The sequence below is a fragment of the Ranitomeya variabilis genome, chromosome 1 (genome assembly GCF_051348905.1).
Source record: "Ranitomeya variabilis isolate aRanVar5 chromosome 1, aRanVar5.hap1, whole genome shotgun sequence".
Taxonomy (NCBI): Eukaryota; Metazoa; Chordata; class Amphibia; order Anura; family Dendrobatidae; genus Ranitomeya; species Ranitomeya variabilis.
This window is the reverse complement of record NC_135232.1, coordinates 460574107-460596978: the sequence shown is the minus strand read 5'-3', so window position 1 is coordinate 460596978 and position 22872 is coordinate 460574107. Positions and strand designations below refer to the sequence as shown.

The following is a 22872-nucleotide window of genomic DNA, read 5'->3' as shown; positions in this document are numbered from 1 at the left end:
CACTCTTGGCATTCTCTTGATGAGCTTCAAGAGGTAGTCACCGGGAATGGTTTTCACTTCACAGGTGTGCTCTGTCAGGTTTAATAAGTGGGATTTCTTGCCTTATAAATGGGGTTGGGACCATCAGTTGTGTTGTGCAGAAGTCTGGTGGATACACAGCTGATAGTCCTACTAAATTGACTGTTAGAATTTGTATTATGGCAAGAAAAAAGCAGCTAAGTAAATAAAAACGAGTGGCCATCATTACTTTAAGAAATAAAGATCAGTCAGTCCGAAAAATTGGGAAAACTTTGAAAGTGTCCCCAAGTGCAGTGGCAAAAACCATCAAGCGCTACAAAGAAACTGGCTTACATGAGGACCGCCCCAGGAAAGGAAGACCAAGAGTCACCTCTGTTTCTGAGGATAAGTTTATCCGAGTCACCAGCCTCAGAAATCGTAGGTTAACAGCAGCTCAGATTAGAGACCAGGTCAATGCCACACAGAGTTCTAGCAGCAGACATATCTCTTCAACAACTGTTAAGAGGAGACTTCATGTTAAAATAGCTGCTAGGAAACGACTGCTAAGGACAGGCAACAAGCAGAAAAGATTTGTTTGTGCTTAAGAACACAAGGAATGGACATTAGACCAGTGGAAATCTGTGCTTTGGTCTGATGAGTCCAAATTTGAGATCTTTGGTTCCAACTAGGCTTGAGCGAAACGGGTCGGCCATTTTCAGAAGTCGCCGACTTTTGGCAAAGTCGGGTTTCATGAAACCCGACCCGACCCGACCCCTGTGTGGGGTCGGCCATGAGGTCGGCGATCTTCTGAATCTGGTATCGGAATTCCGATACTGAGTTCCGATATGTTTGAGATATCGGAACTCGGTATCGGAATCCACATTTAAGTGTAAAATAAAGAATTAAAATAAAAAATATTGATATACTCACCTCTCCGACGCAGCCTGGACATCACCGCTGGTAACCAGCATCTTCTGTTCCTAAGAATGGCGCTTGAAAGACCTTTCGAATGCTTCACGGCTTGTGATTGGTCGCGGCGGCCCACGTGACCGCTGAGCGACCAATCACAACAAGCCGTGACGTAATTCTCAGGTCCTAAATTCCTCATTCTAGGAATTTAGGCCATGAGAATTACGTCACGGCTTGTGATTGGTCGCTGAGCGGTCACGTGGGCCGCCGCGACCAATCAAAAAGCCGTGACGTCATCTAAGGCCCTTCACGCTCTAATTCTTAAGAAGGAAGGCTGCCGAAAAGAAGCAGGGTGCGTCCGAGGGTGAGTATATACCTAATAGGAATATACTCACCCTCGGCTTCTTTCCGGCATTCCTAGAATGAGGAATTTAGGACCTGAGAATTACGTCACGGCTTGTTGTGATTGGTCGCTGAGCGATCACGTGGGCCGCCGCGACCAATCACAAGCCGTGAAGCATTTGAAAGGTCTTTCAAGCGCCATTCTTAGGAACGGAAGATGCCGTTTAGTACCAGGGCGCGTCAGAGGGTGAGTATATCAATATTTTTTATTTTAATTCTTTATTTTACACTTAAATATGGATCCCAGGGCCTGAAGGAGAGTTTTCTCTCCTTCAGACCCTGGGAACCATAGTATCCCATTGCACTGCATTGGGTTTCGCGTTTTGGCCAACCCCGACCCTGACTTTTTTATAGGATCGGCCGATTTCACTCGACCCGACTTTTGAGAAAGTCGGGTTTCGTGAAACCCGACCCGATCCTATAAGAATAAAAGTCGCTCAACCCTAGTTCCAACCACCGTGTCTTTGTGCAATGCAGAAAAGGGGAACGGATGGACTCTACTTGCCTGGTTCCCACCGTGAAGGATGGAGGAGGAGGTGTGATGGTGTGGGGGTGCTTTGCTGGTGACACTGTAGGGGGGGGGATTTATTCAAAATTGAAGGCATACTGAACCAGCATGGCTACCACAGCATTTTGCAGCGACATGCTATTCCTTCCGGTTTGCGTTTAGTTGGACCATCATTTATTTTTCAACACGACAATAACCCCAAACACACCTCCAGGCTGTGTAAGGGCTATTTGACCAAGAAGGAGAGTGATGGGGTGCTACGCCAGATGACCTGAACTCCACAGTCACCAGACCTGAACCCAATCGAGATAGTTTGGGGTGAGCTGGACCGCAGAGTGAAGGCAAAAGGGCCAACAAGTGCTAAGCATCTCTGGGAACTCCTTCAAGATTGTCAGAAGACCATTCCCAGTGACTACCTCTTGAAGCTCATCAAGAGAATGCCAAGAGTGTTCAAAGCAGTCATCAAAGCAAAAGGAGGCTACTTTGAAGAACCTAGAATATAAGACATATTTTCAGTTGTTTCACACTTTTTTGTTAAGTATATAATTCCACATGTGTTAATTCATAGTTTTGATGCTTTCAGTGTGAATCTACAATTTTCATAGTCATGAAAATACAGAAAAATCTTTAAATGAGAAGGTGTGTCCAAACTTTTGGTCTGTAGTGTATATAGTGAACATCATAAAAAATATAAAAAATAATAGAAAAACTCCTGTTTTTATTCACACTGTTACTAAAAAATTAATAAAACTGATCAAAAAGTAAGTACTCAAAATTGTCATGAGTCAAAACCAAAGCCTGTCTTTCAAAAAACAAGCCCTCATACAACTCGGAAACAATATACGGTAGATCTCAGATTATTTCAACTCAAAAAATATTTTTTCTACAAAGGTTTTTTAAAGAAAAAGCATCATCATAATTGTATTGACTCCTCAGAATAAAATTATGTCAATTACACTAAACAGTAAATAGTAAAGAGGAACAAAATCAAAGTTGCCAGGGTTGGCAATTTTTTTTTAAACATTTGATTTGTGGCAGTGGAATTAGCTGCAAATTACACATACTACAATTGCTCTGGAAAAATATGTATAACACTGAAGAGGTCTTCTCAGACTGCATCTAACCCCGAAATATAGCCTTAGTAATGTCAAAGTGACCTTACCATAGAAACAGATTAATTTAATAACACAGTTCAAGGCAGACTTCATGTTTTTAACCCCTTCATGACCAGAGGTATTTTTGTTTTTGCATTTTTATGTTTTGCTCCCTTCCTTCCCAGAGCCATAGCTTTTTTATTTTTCTGTCAATATGGCCATGTGAGGGCTTATTTTTTGTGGGATGAATTGTACATTTGAACAACATTATTGGTTTAACATATCTTGTACTGGAAAATGGGAAAAAAATTCCAAGTGCAGTAAAATTGCAAAAAAATTTGCAATTCCACAGTTGTTTTTTGCTTTGCTTTTTTGCTATGTTCACTAAATGCTAAAACTGACCTGCCATTATGATTCTCCAGGTCATTGCGCGTTTATAGACACAAAACATGTCTAGGTTCTTTTAATCTAAGTGGTGAAAAAAATTCCAACCTTTGTTAACCCTAGAACGTATACCCATAGAAATCTACACATTCACGCACCTGGGGCCTTTTAGGCCTGTTTACAATTATCATGGAATAACTCAAATAAAAATACTTTTCAAAGTTTATTGCAAAGTAAGGATGCATTCCCACTAGCGCATGGGTCCGCCAGGACGGCATTCCGTTCTGGATCTGACCTCCTGGTGACCCCAGCTAAGGCTGGCGGACGCATACCTGGGGCCTCGCAGGCCTGCCAGGTTACTTGTTTTCTATTTTCTGTAAAATTACTTTAGTTAGAATTTTGAAACTCTAGGTATTCCTCAGGTATATGGTTGTTAGTAATTTCCAGTTGTTCATATATTTTTATGTTATAGGCATTTCGGTATAACAACCTTTTTTTGGGACTACCCCATATTCACGCACCTGGGGCCTTTTAGGCCTGTGTGCAAATAACACGGAATAACTCAAATAAAAACACTTTTCAAAATTTATTTTACAATTGCAAGGTAAGGATGCATTTCAACTAGCGCTGGGGTCCGCCAGGAGGGGATCCGTAATGGATCTGACCTCTTGGTGACTCCAGCTAAGGCTGGCGGAATCCCGCCATTCCGGCAGCCTTAGCTGGAGTTACCAGGAGGTCAGATCCATTATGGATCCCCTTCTGGCGAACCCCAGCGCTACTGGGAACACAGCCTAAGATGTGTATATTTCAAAACATAATTATGTGCATAAAACAGCAAAAAAGTAAGTAAACGGGCACGCCAAATATAGGCATTCTATATTCAATTTTTTATGAAAACATTTTTTGGTTGTAGCAAACTTGGTGCAGGAATATTTATTTGTAACTTTACATATTCCCCCGACAATTCTCGCATATTATTTTTTCGGCTGAATGTTCCTTGCATGCATTTTGTCCGCAAGTAGAACAGAAACGCTCCGATTTTCTTTCCTTCTTTGCTGGACAAATATAGCAGCGCTTTCTTTTTTTTACTCTTTGCTCTGCATGTTCCAGAAAACGTATTCTACATCGGATCATTGCCTCCGTAATTTGCCTTGATAAGCATATCATGCTGCTTCTCCCCATCATAGTAGACATCAAAAATTCATAACAAAGTTCTGTCAAAAATAGACGTCTCTTGTCCTTCCTGTTGGCATGGAATTCTGGATTAGTTTGACAGTAAACAATGTAGGGCTGACACATCAAGGATATTGGAAAAAAGGGCAACAGGCCAACGTTTATGTCATGGGAGACCTAGGCAGGAAAGGGCTAATAACCCGGGCCCCTGCGATTTCCCTCAGACTAGGTAAACCCTGTCTGTCCCTCTCCCAGAGTTTACACTGATGGTGTGCATGTCTGGGCCTCCACCCTCGCCTTATCTCCTGTTTCAACCCTAGGCTGAAACTACCTCCCACCACCCAGTGAAGACCACACTCCAATACCCACAGTTAGCACAGACAAGGATAACGGAAAAGTAAGAACCACGCCACAGTCACTCAGGAATAAACTATAAATGCAAAGAGCAAAACAAATACAAATATAGGAAGGAGCAAATAAGACAAAGGGAAATACACCACCAGCAACGATACTCCAACTACTAGCTCACCACTCCAGACCGAGATAACAATGCACAAGACAGAGCTATAATCGGCGACGTCCAATGTTCAGGAGAACTATTTAAAGGCAGTGGGCATGGCCCAGCTTCCAATCCGAGCACCAGGTAAATTAACCCTGGACCAGCTAGATAAAATCTAGCCGACTCCAATGAGCGCATAGTGGTCAAAAGCGGAATTACCGCTGTCTGTTGAACGACCTGGTCTGAACAGCATCCGACATGACAGTACCCCGCCTTCTACGAGGGACCCCAGGGCCCTCACGGCTTATAGGACCCGGCTTGTCCAGATGGCGGCGGTGAAAAAACCTGACCAGCCGATCCGCATGAACATCCGAGGCTGGTACCCAGGACCTCTCCTCAGGCCCATAACCATGCCAGTGTACCAAGTACTGTAAAGTGCGGCGCACTACACGAGAGTCAACCACCTTGGAGACTTCAAATTCCAAATTACCATCCACCAAGACGGGAGGTGGCATAGGCACCGCATCCACCGAACCCACCACCTTCTTTAAAAGAGACCTGTGGAACACGTTGTGTATCTTATACTCCGTAGGAAGCTCCAATCGGTACGCTACTGGGTTAATGACGGCGGTGACCCTAAATGGACCAATAATCCGTGGACCCAATTTAAGAGATGGTATTTTGAGTCTTATGTTTTCTGTGAATAACCACACCCAGTCATCCACACTCAGGTCTGGACCTGGCACATGCCTACTGTCAGCCACACGTTTGTACCTAGCACCCACACTCAACAGGCGCTGTTTAACTCTCCTCCAGACTGATGATAATTGTGCTCCTAACTGGTCTTCCTCCGGGACGTCGGAAGAGCCCCCCTGACTCAAAGTACAAAATTGAGGATGAAGCCCGTAAACACAAAAAAACGGAGACTCCCCAGATGACTCCTGGCGGTGATTATTGATGGCAAACTCAGCCAAAGGAAGAAACTTCGACCACTCCTCCTGGTTATCCAAAACAAAGCAGCATAAGTACTGTTTCAAATTTTGGTTCATACGCTCGGTCTGACCATTTGACTGAGGATGAAACGCCGAAGAATGAGACAACTTGATCCCCAGCCGTGAACAAAATGCTTTCCAAAATTTTGCCACAAACTGAGTACCCCTATCAGAAACGATGTCAGATGGAACCCCATGAAGTCTGACCACCTCCTGCACAAATACCTGAGCCAGAGTCTTAGGGTTAGGCAATCAAGGCAAAGACACAAATTTTTGAGAACCGATCAACAATCACCAAGATGACCGTGTTCCCAGCTGAGGACGGCAAGTCAGTGATAAAATCCATGGAGATTTCCATCCACGGCTTACTAGGTACCTCGAGAGGAAGTAGTGTGTCAACAGGACGGGAGCGAGGCATCTTAGTCCTAGCGCACGTGGTGCAAGCTGACACGTATGAGACCACGTCCGGTCGGATCTTGGGCCACCAAAACCGACGTGACACCAACTCCAAGGTACCCCTAACCCCTTGATGGCCAGCCAGGACAGCATCATGATGCTCCGCCAAAACCTTTAAGCGGAGATGAAGTGGTACAAACGTTTTGTTGATGGGAAGCTCAGATGGTACCTCCTCCTGGACCTCGGCAATCTCAGCCTCAACCTCGGTAGTGAGAGCCGAAACCACAACACCCTTTTGGAGGATGGGTACTGGATCTTCCCAAGGCTCTCCCCTCGGAAAATACCTGGACAAAGCATCCGCCTTAGTGTTTTTAGAACCAGGTCTGTAAGTGACAACAAAGTTGAACCGCGTGAAAAACAATGCCCAGTGAGCCTGCCTGGGAGACAGACGCTTGGCAGACTCCAAATAAAGCAAATTCTTATGGTTGGTAATAACATTAACCTGATGAACCGACCCCTCCAAGAAGTGTCGCCATTCCTCAAAGGCCAATTTGATTGCCAACAATATCTGTTGCCGATATCGTAGTTACGTTCGGCGGGCGACAGTTTCTTGGAAAAATAGGAGCATGGACGCAAACCGCTCAAGGATGAGCCTTGTGACAGCACCACCCCCACACCAACCTCAGATGCATCGACTTCTACAACAAAAGGTTTCAATACATCTGGCTGCACCAGAATGGGAGCCGAAACAAACCTGTTTTTAAGAGAGTCAAATGCGCACACAGCAGCCTCAGGCCAAACGGAGAAATTGGTACCCTTTTTAGTGATGTCAGTTAGCGGTTTAGCAACGATAGAAAAATCCTTGATAAACTTCCTATAGTAGTTAGAAAACCCAAGGAACCGCTGAAGTGCTTTTAGGTTATCAGGCCATTCCCAATGCTACACCGCTTGCACCTTAGCGGCGTCCATTTTAAACCCAGAAGCAGACACAATATAGCCCAAGAAAGGCAACTCCTGTACCGAAAATACACATTTCTCCAGTTTTGCATATAGCTTATTCTCTCTGAGAAGCTGTAACACCTGCCTGACATGATCTAAATGAGTATCACAGTCGCAAAAATATATGAGGATGTCATCTAGGTACACAATAACGAATTTCCCCAAATCATGCGAGAACACATCATTAATGAAATGTTGAAACACTGCAGGCGCTTTTGTCAACCCAAATGGCATCACCAAATTTTCAAAATGACCCTCAGGGGTATTAAAAGCCGTCTTCCACTCATCACCTTGATGGACTCTTATGAGGTTGTACGCCCCCCTGAGGTCAAGCTTGGTAAACCACTTAGCACCTGCCACCTGGTTGAACAAATCCGGAATCAATGGCATAGAGTATGGATCACGAACCGTAATCTGGTTTAACTCCCTGAAATCCAGACACGGCCGTAGTCCACCATCTTTCTTCTTTTTAATGAAGAAGAACCCTGCTGCCACAGGAGACGATGAAGGCCTGATGTGCCCTTTGCTCAAACTTTCAGTAATGTAATCCTTTAGCACTTGTCTCTCCGGACCGGAGATATTAAACATCCTTGCTTTAGGCAACTTGGCCCCTGGTTTAAACCTGATAGAACAGTCATAGGAGTGATGTGGTGGCAACTCTGAACAACCCTTCTCAGAGAACACATCCACAAAATCCAGAAGTGACTCAGGAACGCTTGGAGTCACAGCAGAAACACATGTGGCCAAGCAATTCTCCTGTCAGAAATCACTCCACTGAATTATGTCCTGAGTTTTCCAGTCAATAACCGGGTTGTGTGTAGACAACCATGGAAAACCCAGAACCAATTGTGCCGGAAGACTCTTGAGCACCTTACATGTAACCTGCTCGAAATGAAGAACCCCAATGTGGAGTTTAACCTCATCCACAAACTCAGTAATCTCCCCCTGTGGAAGAGGAGCAGAATTGATGGTGACTAGTGTTGAGCGATACCGTCCGATACTTGAAAGTATCGGTATCGGAAAGTATCGGCCGATACCGGCAAAGTATCGGATCCAATCCGATACCGATACCCGATACCAATACAAGTCAATGGGACTCATGTATCGGACGGTATCCCTGATGGTTCCCAGGGTCTGAAGGAGAGGAAACTCTCCTTCAGGCCCTGGGAACCATATTAATGTGTAAAAGAAAGAATTAAAATAAAAAATATTGCTATACTCACCTCTCCGACGCAGCCTGCACCTTACCGAGGGAAGCGGCAGCGTTCTTTGTTTAAAATTCGCGCTTTTCTTTCCTTTACGTGAAGTCCCGGCTTGTGATTGGTCGCGTGCCGCCCATGTGGCCGGGACGCAACCAATCACAGCAAGCCGTGACGTAATTTCAGGTCCTTCAGGATTTTAAAATTACGTTCCGGCGTTGTGATTGGTTGCGTCGCAGTCACATGGGCGACGCAACCAATCACAGCAAGCCGTGACGCAATTTCAGGTCCTTCAGGATTTTAATATTACGTCCCGGCTTTGTGATTGGTTGCGTCGCGGTCAACCAATCACAAGCCGGGAGGCTGGACACGCGCGCATTTTAAAATGCGCGCGTGTCCAGCCTCCCGTGACATCACGGCTTGTGATTGGTTGCGTCGCCCATGTGACTGCGACGCAACCAATCACAAAGCCGGGACGTAATTTTAAAATCCTTAAGGACCTGAAATTACGTCACGGCTTGCTGTGATTGGTTGCGTCGCCCATGTGACTGCGACGCAACCAAACACAAAGCCGGGACTTCACGTAAGGAAAGAAAAGCGCAAATTTTAAACAAAGAACGCTGCTGCTTCCCTCGGTAAGGTGCAGGCTGCGTCGGAGAGGTGAGTATAGCAATATTTTTTATTTTAATTCTCTCTTTTACACATTTTTACATTAATGTTGTTTCGATACCGATACCCGATACCACAAAAGTATCGGATCTCGGTATCGGAATTCCGATACAGCAAATATCGGCCGATACCCGATACTTGCGGTATCGGAATGCTCAACACTAATGGTGACCACGCGGATAGGATGAGGCAGTTTTTCGATCCTAAAACCAGCAGTGCGCGCAAACTCCTCATCAATGAGATTTGTGGCAGAACCACTATCCACAAAAACAGTGATTGGCAGCTCTCTGCCAGCGACAACAACTTTGGCAGGGAGCATGCACTGAGAAACCATCATGGAGGATATACATAAGCTCAGATTGGACTCCTCCACACCCTCTGAGCTTAGACGTTTCCGCCGTTGCATTTTTCTTTGACAGCAGAGGACAGATATTAATAAAATGACCAGTTTTACCGCAGTAAAAACAGACTCCCTTCCTCCTGAGTACAGGGGCTCGATTCTTAACATGTGATACCCCTGCGACTTGCATAGGTTCCGTGGGCTCACCTGCAGCAACCTCACGTGAACCTAAACTTTCACCCACAGGTGGCGTCTCATGAACCCCCTGATGCAAGCGGCGATTAATGCGGACAACAAGACTCATAGCGGAATCTAGTGAAGCAGGAGTCTCGTACATCAGAAGGGCTTTTTTAACCCTATCAGAAACTCCATGAATAAAGTTACTCCACAGCGCGGGATCATTCCACTGTGTGTCGACCACCCAGCAGCGAAATTCAGAACAGTAATCCTCTGCAACACGCTCCCCCTGCCAAATAGTGCTATCTTAGATTCTGCTAGAGCCATTCTGTCCGGGTCGTCGTAAATGTGTCCTAGAGCAGAAAAAAAACTCTCCACCGAGTTAAATGTAACAGAATCAGACGGCAAAGAAAACGTCCAAGCTTGGGGATCCCTGCTTAATAATGACAACACCAGGCCCACACGCTGAGCCTCATTACCGGAGGAGATCGGGCGCATACAGAAATACAGTTTGCAAGCTTCACAAAAAGAAACAAATTTACTGCGTTCCCCAGCAAATTTTTCAAGCAAAGGAAACTTAGGCTCAGCAACTTTACCTGTAACTCCAGCTTGCACATTAGACACTGCTAGTCCCTGTTGCTGCACTGCCCCCCTTAACTCAGTGACCTGTAGGGACAGCGCCTCCAACTGGCAGGTTATGGAAATCATGGGATCCATGGAAATAATGTTGGCCAATTATAATGTCACGGGAGACCTAGGCAGGAAAGAGCTAATAACCCGGGCCCCTGCTATTTCCCTCAGACTAGGGAAACCCTGACTGTCCCTCTCCCAGAGTTTACACTGATGGTGTGCATGTCTGGGCCTCCACCCTCACCTTATCTCCTGTTTCAGCCCTAGGCTGAAACTACCTCCCACCACCCAGTGAAGACCACAATCCAATACCCACAGTTAGCACAGACAAGGATAACGGAAAAGTAAGCACCACGCCGCAGTCACTCAGGAATACACTATAAATGCAAAGGGCAAAACAAATACAAATATAGGAAGGAGCAAATAAGACAAAGGGAAATACACCACCAGCAGTGATACTCCAACTACTAGCTCACCACTCCAGACCGAGATAACAATGCACAATACAGAAGCTATAATCGGCGACGCCCAATGTTCAGGAGAACTATTTAAAGGCAGTGGGCATGGCCCAGCTGCCTATCCGAGCACCAGGTAAATTAACCCCGGACCAGCTAGATAAAAACTAGCCGACGCCAATGAGCGCATAGTGGTCAAAAGCGGAATTACCGCTGTCTGTCGAACGACCTAGTCTGAACAGCATCCGACATGACAGTTTAGTCTGCCTTTTGCACGAATACTCTCCAATCATTTCGTCCATCTTGTCGACACCTCCTTTTGTCTTATTATAATGCAGTATGATTTCAGGGTTTTTTTTCCTGTCATTGGTGTCAATACTTCCATCATGATGCATTGTACTCAGTAATATCATGGATTTTTCTTTCTTGGCTTTAAAATACACCATTGTTGCTTGATTGCAGAAACCGAATACACTCACGTAGATTGTTTGCTGTGAATTGTGCTTCATGATTTGAGGAATTTCGTGGCGGTTTGGCCTCATAGTACCAACAAGTGTAAGTTGCTTTTGAAGCAAAAAGTTGGCCATTTCAAAATTGGTAAAGTAATTATCCATTGTAATATTTTTTCCTGAATTGAAAATTGGTAGAGCAAGTGTTTTTACTATGTTGGAACATAGGTCTTTCTGGACTGGAGCGTCAGCTTCTTTGCCACAGTAAATCAGACCATGTTGTCATGCAGAATCCACACTCTTCCCAGCAATAGCAGAGTCATAAAAGTTCTTCCCCAGCAACAATGCAGACAAAAAGACTGAGTATCACATGTAAACCTAGTACAGGCCTAAAAGGCCCCAGGTGCGTGAATATGGAGTAACATAAAAATATATGAATAACTGGAAATTACTAACAACTATATACCTGAGGATTACCTAGATTTTCAAAATTCTAACTAAAGTACTTTTACAGAAAATAGAAAACAAGTAACCTGGCAGGCCTGTGAGGCCCCAGGTATGCGTTCTAGGGATATAAAAAAAAAATTGAACCATTTTCCGATACCCGTAGCGTCTCTATTTTTGTGATCTTGGGTTGGATGAAGGCTTATTTTTTGCACGCTGAGCTGACGTTTTTAATGATATCATTTTGGTGCAGGTACAATCTCTTGATTGCCGTTATTGCATTTTAATGCAATATTGTGGCGACCAAAAAAAAGGTAATTATGGGTTCTGACATTTTATCACTATGCCATTTAGCGATCAGGTTAATCCTTTTTTTTCCTGATAGATCGGGCGATTCTGAAAGCGGCAATACCAAATATGTGTAAATTAGTTTTTTTTTATTGTTTTATTTTGAATGGGGAAAAATGTGTGGGGTGATTTGAACTTTTATATCTTTTTTTATTTTTAAAACATTTTTTTTACGTTTGGCATGCTTCAATAGTCTCCATGGAAGACTAGAAGCTGCCATAACCTGATTGACTCTGCTATATACAGGCAATGATCAGATTGCCGGTATGTAGCAGAATTACTCACTTGCTATGAGCGCCAACCACCGGGTGGCACTCATAGCAATCTGGCAGTGACAGTCATAGAGGTCTGGTTGCAATGCCAACCCATCGGTGACCCAAAATCACGTGACGGGGTCACTAATGGTCAGATTTCTGGCGCGATTGCTGGTAGCGCATGTTAAATGCCGCTGTCAGAGTTTGACAGCTGCATTTAACGGGTTACTAGCCGCGGGTGGATCGAGAGTCCACCTGTGGCTGTCCCGGGCACATGTCAGCTGTTCAAAACAGCTGACTTTTACCTTGAAAGATGTGAGCTCAGCGCCGGAACCCACATCAAAGGGTGGGTGTCCGACATCGGAGTACTATTACGCCTGATGTCGGAAAGGGGCTAAAATTAGTGTTGAGCATTCCGATACCGCAAGTATCGGGTATCGGCCGATACTTGCGGTATCGGAATTCCGATACCGAGTTCCGATACTTTTGTGGTATCGGGAATCGGTATCGGAACCATATTCATGTGTAAAATAAAGAATTAAAATAAAAAATATGAATATACTCACCTCTCCGGTGGCCCCTGGATCTTACTTAATGAGCGCGTGAAGGGCCTTCGATGACGTCGCGGCTTCTGATTGGTCGCATGACCGCTCATGTGACCGCTCATGCGACCAATCAGAAGCCGCGACGTCAGCCGCGATGTCATCGAAGGTCCTTCACGGGCTCATTCTTAGGAACGGAGGCTCCCGGTTACAGTGGTAAGGTCCAGGGGCCGCCGGAGAGGTGAGTATATGGATATATATGGATATACTCACCTCTCCAGTGGCCCCTGAATCTTACCGGTGTAACCGGGAGCCTCCGTTCCTATGGGATGCTTTTACCTCACCACAGTGGCTGGCTGCCACAATTAAGAGGTTAGTCTTTACAAAACACAATAAACACTCTGCCACTCCTGTGGTGAACTATAACTCCCAGCATGTCATAGGATCTGCAGGACATGCTGGGAGTTATAGTTCTCCCATGGGATTTTAAAGCAGCACTCCAGTGCTATTTTGCAGTGCTGGAGTGGTGCTTTCAATATAAGCCGTGCGCCCCCATTCTTATACTCACCCTCCAGCATCTTCATATAGTACTGTACAGACACCACACTGGTCCTGCAGCTTCCAACATAATAATGTACTATTATATATAATAACACCACATATAATAGTATGTTATTTATATTATTAAATATTTTACCACTTTTTTTGCTTCAAATATTTTTTTTTCCCTATTTTCCACCTCTAAAACCAGGGTGCGCCTTATAGTCCGCTGCGTCTTATAGTCCAAAAAATACGGTAAATCACTGTATTATTCACAAACTACTACTTTATCTTCTTTAATTAATAAGTTTCTCATACCTTCTGGAGTATTTGTCCAATGTTTAGGGCTTTCTCTTCCTATATTTATTGCTGAGCTGCAACATACTGTCACTATCTTAAAATTACCCTAAAAAAAACTGCTGAATTAACTGAATTAGACTTAATACAAGATATGATAGTCATTTCTGATTGACTGTGCTATACCATGTAATGTGATAGATGCAAGGCATTATGTGGAAGGCATATAAACCTATAAAGAACCTGCCAGGTTGCAAAAATTACAAACCAAATGTATATGAAAATTCACAACCAAGCAGAAGAGGTAGCAAAGAACAAGTAGTTTTTATTGAGGTAACAAATACAAAATAGTACAATACTTAAATATGGACAAAAACGGTGAGAGGGAAGGCGTGCCAATAGCACCACCAGCAGAATAGATGTTATTTAATCGCTGGAGAAAGACACAGCACATTCAGGCTACCTGACTCCACATCCACGCTGGGAAATGCCCAGAAATGAGACCAGTGGCAAACAGTGGTATAACAAGATGAATCAGAACTCCAAATAGATAAAATAAAAGTTAAAATAACCAGTATATCTATGGAGTAGGCCCATTGAGAATGACATAAGGCCACATATAGAATATCAAATCACAGTGTCACTGCACTAAATGAAAGGCAGGGCATAGAGATGTACCTGCACCGGTACCTCCAGGTCTAAGGGAAAATGTGTGCATGTTAAAGATGTTAGAAGACATTACCTTGAGACATGGTGGTCACCGGGCCAGGTTCCTTCCTGCCCACACCACGCTGGTGCCCGGTGCCCGGTGACCACCATGTCTCAAGGTAATGTCTTCTAACATCTTTAGCATGCACACATTTTCCCTTAGACCTGGAGGTACCGGTGCAGGTACATCTCTATGCCCTGCCTTTCATTTAGTGCAGTGACACTGTGATTTGATATTCTATATGTGGCCTTATGTCATTCTCAATGGGCCTACTCCATAGATATACTGGTTAGTTTAACTTTTATTTTATCTATTTGGAGTTCTGATTCATCTTGTTATACCACTGTTTGCCACTGGTCTCATTTCTGGGCATTTCCCAGTGTGGATGTGGAGTCAGGTAGCCTGAATGTGCTGTGTCTTTCTCCAGCGATTAAATAACATCTATTCTGCTGGTGGTGCTATTGGCACGCCTTCCCTCTCACCGTTTTTGTCCATATTTAAGTATTGTACTATTTTGTATTTGTTACCTCAATAAAAACTACTTGTTCTTTGCTACCTCTTCTGCTCGGTTGTGAATTTTCATATACATTTGGTTTGTAATTTTTGCAACCTGGCAGGTTCTTTATAGGTTTATATGTTGCGGCTTAGAGGTATGCCCTCAGCTGGCCGAGAGGGTATTTTTGGTTTAGGCATTATGTGGAAGGCAGCCTGGTTGTGCCTGAAGTTATGTCAAATTTTTGAGAGTATCAAAATCTTCTGCAATGTGTAAAAACATTTCTGGCATTTGTTTGGAGATTCTCGAAAATTAATTTGCATATTGTTCAAATTAGCTTTGACCTGTTAATTTCATGAAATTATATTTGTACCACTTTGCATCAATTTGATCACCTCCAGTGAACAGTATTTAAAAAAAATTCCAGAAATGCTGAATTTATTGATCATTTCACTTCCAACATAAAGTGTAATTAAAGGATCAAACAGTCCATGTATCAGGAAATGATACTACTGAAAGCTACATCTTGTCACTCAAAAAATAAACTCATATACAGCTTTTTGAAGAATAAAAGTACATTTTATGGCTGTCAAAATATGGCCACACAAAAGTAAGTAGTCTTATTTCAAAAAATTTATTTATCGTATCACAATTAAAAAACCTGAATAAAACTGTGACGCTGGTCATTACTTACGGACACGCCATGAGGTGGGAAAAGTAAGGAGTCCGAGGTCTAGAGCCATGAGCGTACGTCATAAACAGAGGGGTGAGGCAAAGGCATAGTCAGGTCACAGTCCAGGGTCAGACTTTCAAGATAAGGCGGCTAGGAGAATGGATAGTCAAAGGCAAATCCAAGGTCGGTCAACAAAGACCAAAGCAGAGAAATAAATTATCAGAGCTACAACTGGCAGAGATAAGAGGCAGACAGCCAGCGAAATAGTCTGGGAATCATTCCAAGCAGGCGATACCTGTTGGAAACCCAGCAGGCCCTGGCCTTGATTGGGCGACTGGACTGTCACTCACCACACAGACAGGTCAGTACATCCCTGCACCAGATTTTATTGGTTTAAACTCAAGCACTGCAGGTCTTAAATAGATGTACCTGGCTAGGTTTGACTAAGAGTCAGGATATGGGTTTACCTTGTGTCAGTCTGCTGGCATGTTGAGCAGAGTGGAGTATGTTGAAGCTGGTGAGTGACTAGCCAAAATGTGAGCTGAAGCTGGGAGAAAAATAGGTCGTCTCTCTTTGAATGGAAAGGGTTAGTAGGTAACGGCATAAAAAATAATTCACATAAGTGGACACCACTAACTATATCATAAACTAAAGAGGAGGGGGAAAGAGGAAATGGTAAGGAAATTAAAAAATAACTTTTATTAAGTACCTATTAAAAATTATCAACAAGAAAATGAATATAAAATATATAAAGATGTCTTAAACACCTTATGAACCACCATGCTTAAGGCTGGTTTCACACTTGCGTTTTGATCTGCAGCGTTTTAGCGCTAAAAAACGCATGCATTTTTTTTCTATACTTAACATTAAAAACGCATGCGTTTTTTAGCATGCGTTTTGACGCGTTTTCGGCAACGCATGCGTTTTTTGACGCGTGCGTTTAGTTGCAGAAATGCAACCTGTAGTAATTTCTAGCGCCGTTTTTTTGCCGCAAAAAAATGCATGCGTTTATTCGCGGCAAAAAAAATGTATTGCTGTCTATGTAAACGCATGCGTTTTTAAGCACATGCATTTGCATGCATTTTTAAATGCATGCGTTTCTATAGAAAAACACAAGAAAACACAAAAAAAACAAGAAAACCCTAACCCTAACCCAAACCCTTGGGTTACTAGGGATCCTAACCCTAACCCTAAGGGCTAGGATCCTAACCCTTAGGGTTAGGGTTAGGATCCTAACCCTTAGGGTTAGGGTTAGGATCCCTAGGGTTATGGTTAGGGTTAGGGTTAGGGGTAGGGTTAGGGTTAGGGGTAGGGTTAGGGTTAGGGTTTGGATCCCTAGGGTTAGGGTTAGGGTTAGGGGTAGGGTTATGGTTAGGGTTAGGGTTAGGATTCCAAGGGTTATGGTTAGGGTTAGGGTTAGGGGTAGGGTTAGGGGTAGGGTTAGAATTAGGGTTTGGATCCCTAGGGTTAGGGGTAGGGTTAGGGTTTGGATCCCTTTATCACCTTGATGGTGGGGGGTGGCTTATCAGTGACCTGGTGACCAGGACATTCTTCTAATAAAAAGCTACCCCTAACCCTAACCCTAGGGATCCTAACCCTAACCCTATGTAATTCTATTAATAGTGGGTTTTCTAGTTGATTTTGATGATTGGCAGCTGTCACACACTTCTCAGCATGCGTTTCAAAAACGCAAACGCAGGAAAAAACGCATGTAAACGCGTCAAAACGCCGCGTTTTTTCTGCATGCAAAAACGCATGCGTCTAAAAAACGCAGCGTTTGCATGCGTTTGCATGCGTTTTTTCACCACCTGCATTTTTTTTTTTAAACGCTGCAGATCAAAACGCAAGTGTGAAACCAACAAAGGTTTCAGTATAATAGTGCCAAAATTAGTGCAATTATATCAGTCCACCTAAAATACTAGCCACTGTACGTTTAAAAATATGCTATAAAACTGAGTTAGAAGGATAGTCAGTAAGTAAATTACTATACTGCTAGGCTGAATAGTGAGAATTAAATATGTGAAAAATGTAATTAAATGGTATTCAGTAACCTGTATAATCAGTATCCTATATAGTAAAATTCCATGTCAAGGCATGACATGAAAAACAATAGATGAAAGGCTTGTATTAGTACATAACAAGAATAGTAGTATTACCAGAGCTGTAGCGTTATGCCAGAACCCCCCACGCGAGATTCGGCCCTCAAGCTTTCTTTCGGGGTTATCCTTCTAACTCTGTCTTATAGATAAATTTATTAAAGAGACATTGGTTCACAAGCCGTTTAATATTTTTTTGTTTTATTATTAATTCTCGTATTGATTGTTTTTAATAGTTGCTTAATAAAAGTAATTTTTTAATTCACATGCCTTTTCCTCTCCCCAACCCCTCTGTAGTCTATTTGAATTGTTCAGCTAGGAAAGCTGAGCAGTCTGTGTGTTGGAGCTACAGAGTAACTTGTGGAAGCTGCAGCCTGTTCAGTGTGAACTGTTCATGGAGATGAACACTTATGCTTGACGCTGAATGCTCCTGGAGCTCAGGCTGAATGGGACACTGAGACAGTAGGACTGTACATCTTTTGCATAAAATGTTTGCTCTGGGAGAAATGGCTGTGCCTGAGAGCTAGAATCCCTACAATAACGTACATATAAAAAAGACTTTATTCTTAACTGATGGCTGATATCTTGCAAAAACAAGCTCATCACCATACGACAAGAAGCACTATCATGATTTTCCAGCTATAAATATTTACATTCATTATCATATGCTACTTTAAAGTTGAATTAGTTAAAAATAATTCCTATTAATTTGCAGAGATGTTATATTGTTAAGTGATTTCAGTGCAGAAAAAAATTGTGCTTATAGAATAACTGTGTCATTATTCATTCCTGTATTTGCAGGAGAATGCTCGCATCTCCATTTTAGATTCTGGAAGCCTGAGAATTCAGAAAGTACAAAGAGAAGATGTTGGCCAATACCGCTGTATAGCTAAGAATAGCCTTGGAACTGTAATTTCCAAACCGGCCCTTCTGGAAGTGGAAGGTAATATTCACTTCATTGTATACAAAATATAGAACTACATACAAAATCTAAGACTTAAAAGTATAGCATATTCTATGGAGTTCTGTATGCCAGGAAGACTGCATGACAGTTTACCCTATGCTATTACAGAAACTTTCACTTCTTGGTGAATTTCTAGTCAACGTCCTTTCCTGATTCATTCCCTTCAAGTTATTATGGGAAACATTCAACTGTATCTAGGACTAGATTAAAGATGTCCATGGCTCTTACTTTTACTTTAATGGGAGTCGTGGTGATAGACAAGTCAGTAACTACCCTAGATGTGACTAAGATAGCTTCATGAGTTGGTCTTCAGTTCTTCTCAGCTACATGGCATTACCAAGTATCCATCAAGGAGACCCTGTTTTCCTGAAAGTTGGAGTCCCAAAGATGAGTAGATAGATAGATAGATAGATAGATAGATAGATAGATAGATAGATAGATAGATAGATAGATAGATAGAGTGGCATGTAAATGTTTGGGCACCCCTGGTCAAAATTATTGTTATTGTGAACAGTTAAGCAATTTGAAGCTGAAATGATTTCCAAAAAGCCTAAAGTTAAAGATATATACATATTGCATTTTTTTTACATTTTAAAAATTACAAAAAGGAAAATAGTCCTATTAAAAAGTTTGGGCACCCTTTGAGATTTGTGTGCTCTGATAACATTGACCAAGGTTTCAGACCTTAATTAGCCTGCTAGGGTTATGGCTTGTTCATTATCATTGTTAGCAAAGGCCAGATGATGCAAATGTCCCAGCAGCCATGGGTTCTTCTCACCAGAGCTGCTTAGCACTTTGAAAATGGTGGCAGCCTACAAAGCAGGACAAGGCTATAAGAAGATAGCAAAGCGTTTTCAAGTTGCCCTTTCCTCAGTTCAAAATGTAATTATGAAATGGCAGTTAACCCCTTAGCCCCCGAGGGTGGTTTGCATGTTATTGACCAAGCCAATTTTTGCAATTCTGACCACTGTCCCTTTATGAAGTAACACTTCAATGGATCCCGGTGATTCTGAGAACGTTTTTTCATGACATATTGTTTTTCATGTTATTGGTAAAATTTCTTTAATTTGACTTGCGATTATTTGTGAAAAAAATGGAAATTTGGTGAAAATGTTGAAAATTTCGCAATTTTCCAAATTTGAAATTTCATGAACTAAAATCACAGAGATATGTCACACAAAATACTTAAAAAGTAATATTTCCCACATGTCTACTTTATATCAGCACAATTTTGAAACCAACTTTTTTTTTTTAGGAAGTTATAAGAGTTAAAATTTAAAGAGCGATTTCTCATTTTTACAACACCATATTTTTTTTATGGACCACCTCACATTTGAAGGCACTTTGAGGGATCCATATGATAGAAAATATCCAAAAGTGACACCATTCTAAAAACTGCACTGTCAAGGTGCTCAAAACCACATTCAAGAAGTTTATTAACCCTTCACGTGCTTCACAGGAATTTTTGGATTTAGTTTTTTTAAATGAACATTTAACTTTTATTTCACGAAAAATTTACTTCAGATCAAATTTTTTTCATTTTACAAAGGGTAACAGGAGAAATTGGTCCTACTATGTTGTTGGGCAAATTGTCCTAAGTACGCTGATACCCCATATGTGCAGGTAAATCACTGAGCGCATGGCAGAGCTCGGAAGGGAAGGAGCATCATTTGACTTTTCAATGAAAATTAGCTGGAATTGACATTGGACACCATGCCGCGTTTGTAGAGCCCCTGATGTGCCTAAATAGTGGAAACTAGACTCCCTAATGAACTTATCTAGATGTGTGGTGAGCACTTTGAACCCCCATGAGCTTCACAGAAGTTTATAACATAGAGCCGTAAAAATAAAAAATCATATTTTTTCCACAAAAATGATTTTTACGCCCCCAATTTTTTTCACAAGGGTAACAGGAGAAATTGGACCCCAAAAGCTATTGTGCAATTTGTCCTGAGTAGGCTGATACCCCATATGTGGGGGTAACCACTGTTTTGGGAGCATGGCAGAGCTTGGAAGAGAAGGAGCACCGTTTTACTTTTTAAATGCAAAAATTTAATTGAAATCGGAATTTGGAGAGCCCCTGATGTGCCTAAACAGTGGAAAAACCCCACAAGTGACACTATTTTGGAAACTAGACTCCCCAAGGAACTTATCTAGATGTGTGGTGAGCACTTTAAACCCCCATGTGCTTCACAGAAGTTTATAACATACAGCCGTAAAAATAAAAAATCATATTTTTTTTCACAAAAATGATCTTTTTGCCCCCAATTTTTTATTTTACCAAGGGTAAAAGGATAAATTGGCCCCCAAAAGGTGTGCAAATTTTCTTGAATGTGCCTATACAGCATATGTAGGGCAATACTACTTTAGAGGCACAGTGCAAAGCTCAGAAGGGAAGAGGCACCATATTGGAGTTCAGATTTTGCTTGAATGGTTTGAGGGTGCTATGACAAATTGGCAGAGCCTCTGAGGTGCAAGAAAAACAGAAACCCCCTTTATGTGACTCATTTTACAAGCTACATTCCCCAATTTTATACAACTGAGCGGTGAAGAAAGAGTAAGTTACATTTCTACCACTAAAATGTTGTTTTAGCCCCAAGTTTTTACTTCTTCCAAAGGCTAATAGGAATTTTTTTTACAACAAACTGAGGTCCATTTTTTCCTGAGTGTGCCAATACCATACATGTAATCGAGAAATATTTTTCAGGCACAGTGCAAAGCTCAGAAGGCAAAGAGCGCCAGATATTACTGTTATAGTTTGCAGGTGCCATAATCCACTGGGAGAGCCCATGAGGTGCCAGAACAACAGAACCCTCCCATAAGTGACCCCATTTTACAAACTACACCTCTCAATGAATTCATCCAGGGCTGCAGTGATCATATTGACAGCATGGATGTGTCACATAATTTGTTTTACCATTGGGAAGTGAAGACAAAATAATTAAATTTTTACCACCAAAATTTTGTTTTAGAGAAAGATATTACATTTTCACACAAAAAGTGGGCAAAAATGGCACCAAAATATGTTCCACAATTTCTACTGAATGTGGCAATACTCTATATGTGGCTGTACAGTACTACTTAGCCATACGGAGAGACTGGGGAGGAATGGAGCATTATTTGCCAATTCAAGTGACTGGGTCTGTGCACATGGTGTGTCCATGGGAAAAACACACTGACATATCCATTTTTAAATGTCAGCATGGGGCACAAAACATCCCGCTGATATGCATACGCATAACACACATGGATTTCATCTCTGTGACATGCATCGGCGCCGGGGAAGAAGTGTTACAGTAAGCGCTGTTCCCCATCGCTGGGTGCTGAACATGGCTCTCACCATTCTCCTCTGCTCTGCTGGTGATCGGCATTAGCAGGGGAGAATGATGAGAGTTACATTTAAGTGATAAAAGAGGCGACAGCAGGCAGTGGCTGATGGGACTGTTACTCCCATCAGCTTTCCCCTGCTGCTGCTAATAACAGTGACAGCAGGAGTGGCTGATGGAGTTATTTATCAGCCGCTGCCTGTGCTATAAATAAATAAATAAATAAATGAAAAAAAACGGTGTGGGTTCCCCTGTATTCTCTATAACCAGCTAGGCAAAACTCACGGCTGGGGGATGCAACCCTCAGCTGTGAGCTTCAGCAAGGCTGGTTATCAAGAATAGGGAAGTACCCACCTTTTTTTAAATTATTTAAATAAATAATTTTAAAAAACAGTGTAGGGTTCCCCCCATTTTTGACAACCAGCCTTGCTAAAATTCACACCTGGTTGCTAGTATTCTCAGTCTGATAAGGGAATAACTGCCCAGAAAAGGCACATCTGTTAGATGCACCATTTCTTGCACTTTGCCCGGCTTTTTCCACTTGCTCTGTAGCAGTGGCAAGTGTGGTTCATACTTGTGGGGTTGATGTCACCTTTGTATTGTCAGGTGACATCAAGCCCACAGCTTAGTAATGGAGAGGTGTCTATAAGACACCTCTCCATTACTAATCATATAGTTATATGGTAAATACACAGCCAGAATAAAGTCCTTTAATTGAAAAAATGACACAGACTCCTTTAATATTCTCAATTAAACCATTGATGCCCTTGATCTCCTGTAATAAAAGTACCTGTCCGTCATTCTGTCCCATGTCATAAATCCATGTCTGGGGGACAATTAGTTTTCAACCTGGACAGTGCCAAGATGTGACGATCCAGGCTGAGAACCACTGGTGGATGAGCTGCTGGGAACAC

General features: G+C 42.5%; 1 protein-coding gene across 1 annotated transcript in view; it reads left to right on the top strand.

Moving 5' to 3' along the window:
* Positions 1-22872, top strand: part of MUSK (muscle associated receptor tyrosine kinase) — a 252498-nt gene that overhangs the window by 57670 nt on the left and 171956 nt on the right. Inside the window, exon 5 of the mRNA XM_077281030.1 lies at positions 18470-18611. Coding sequence (XP_077137145.1) covers positions 18470-18611 — 142 coding nt within the window. The remainder of the gene's footprint in view (positions 1-18469; positions 18612-22872) is intronic.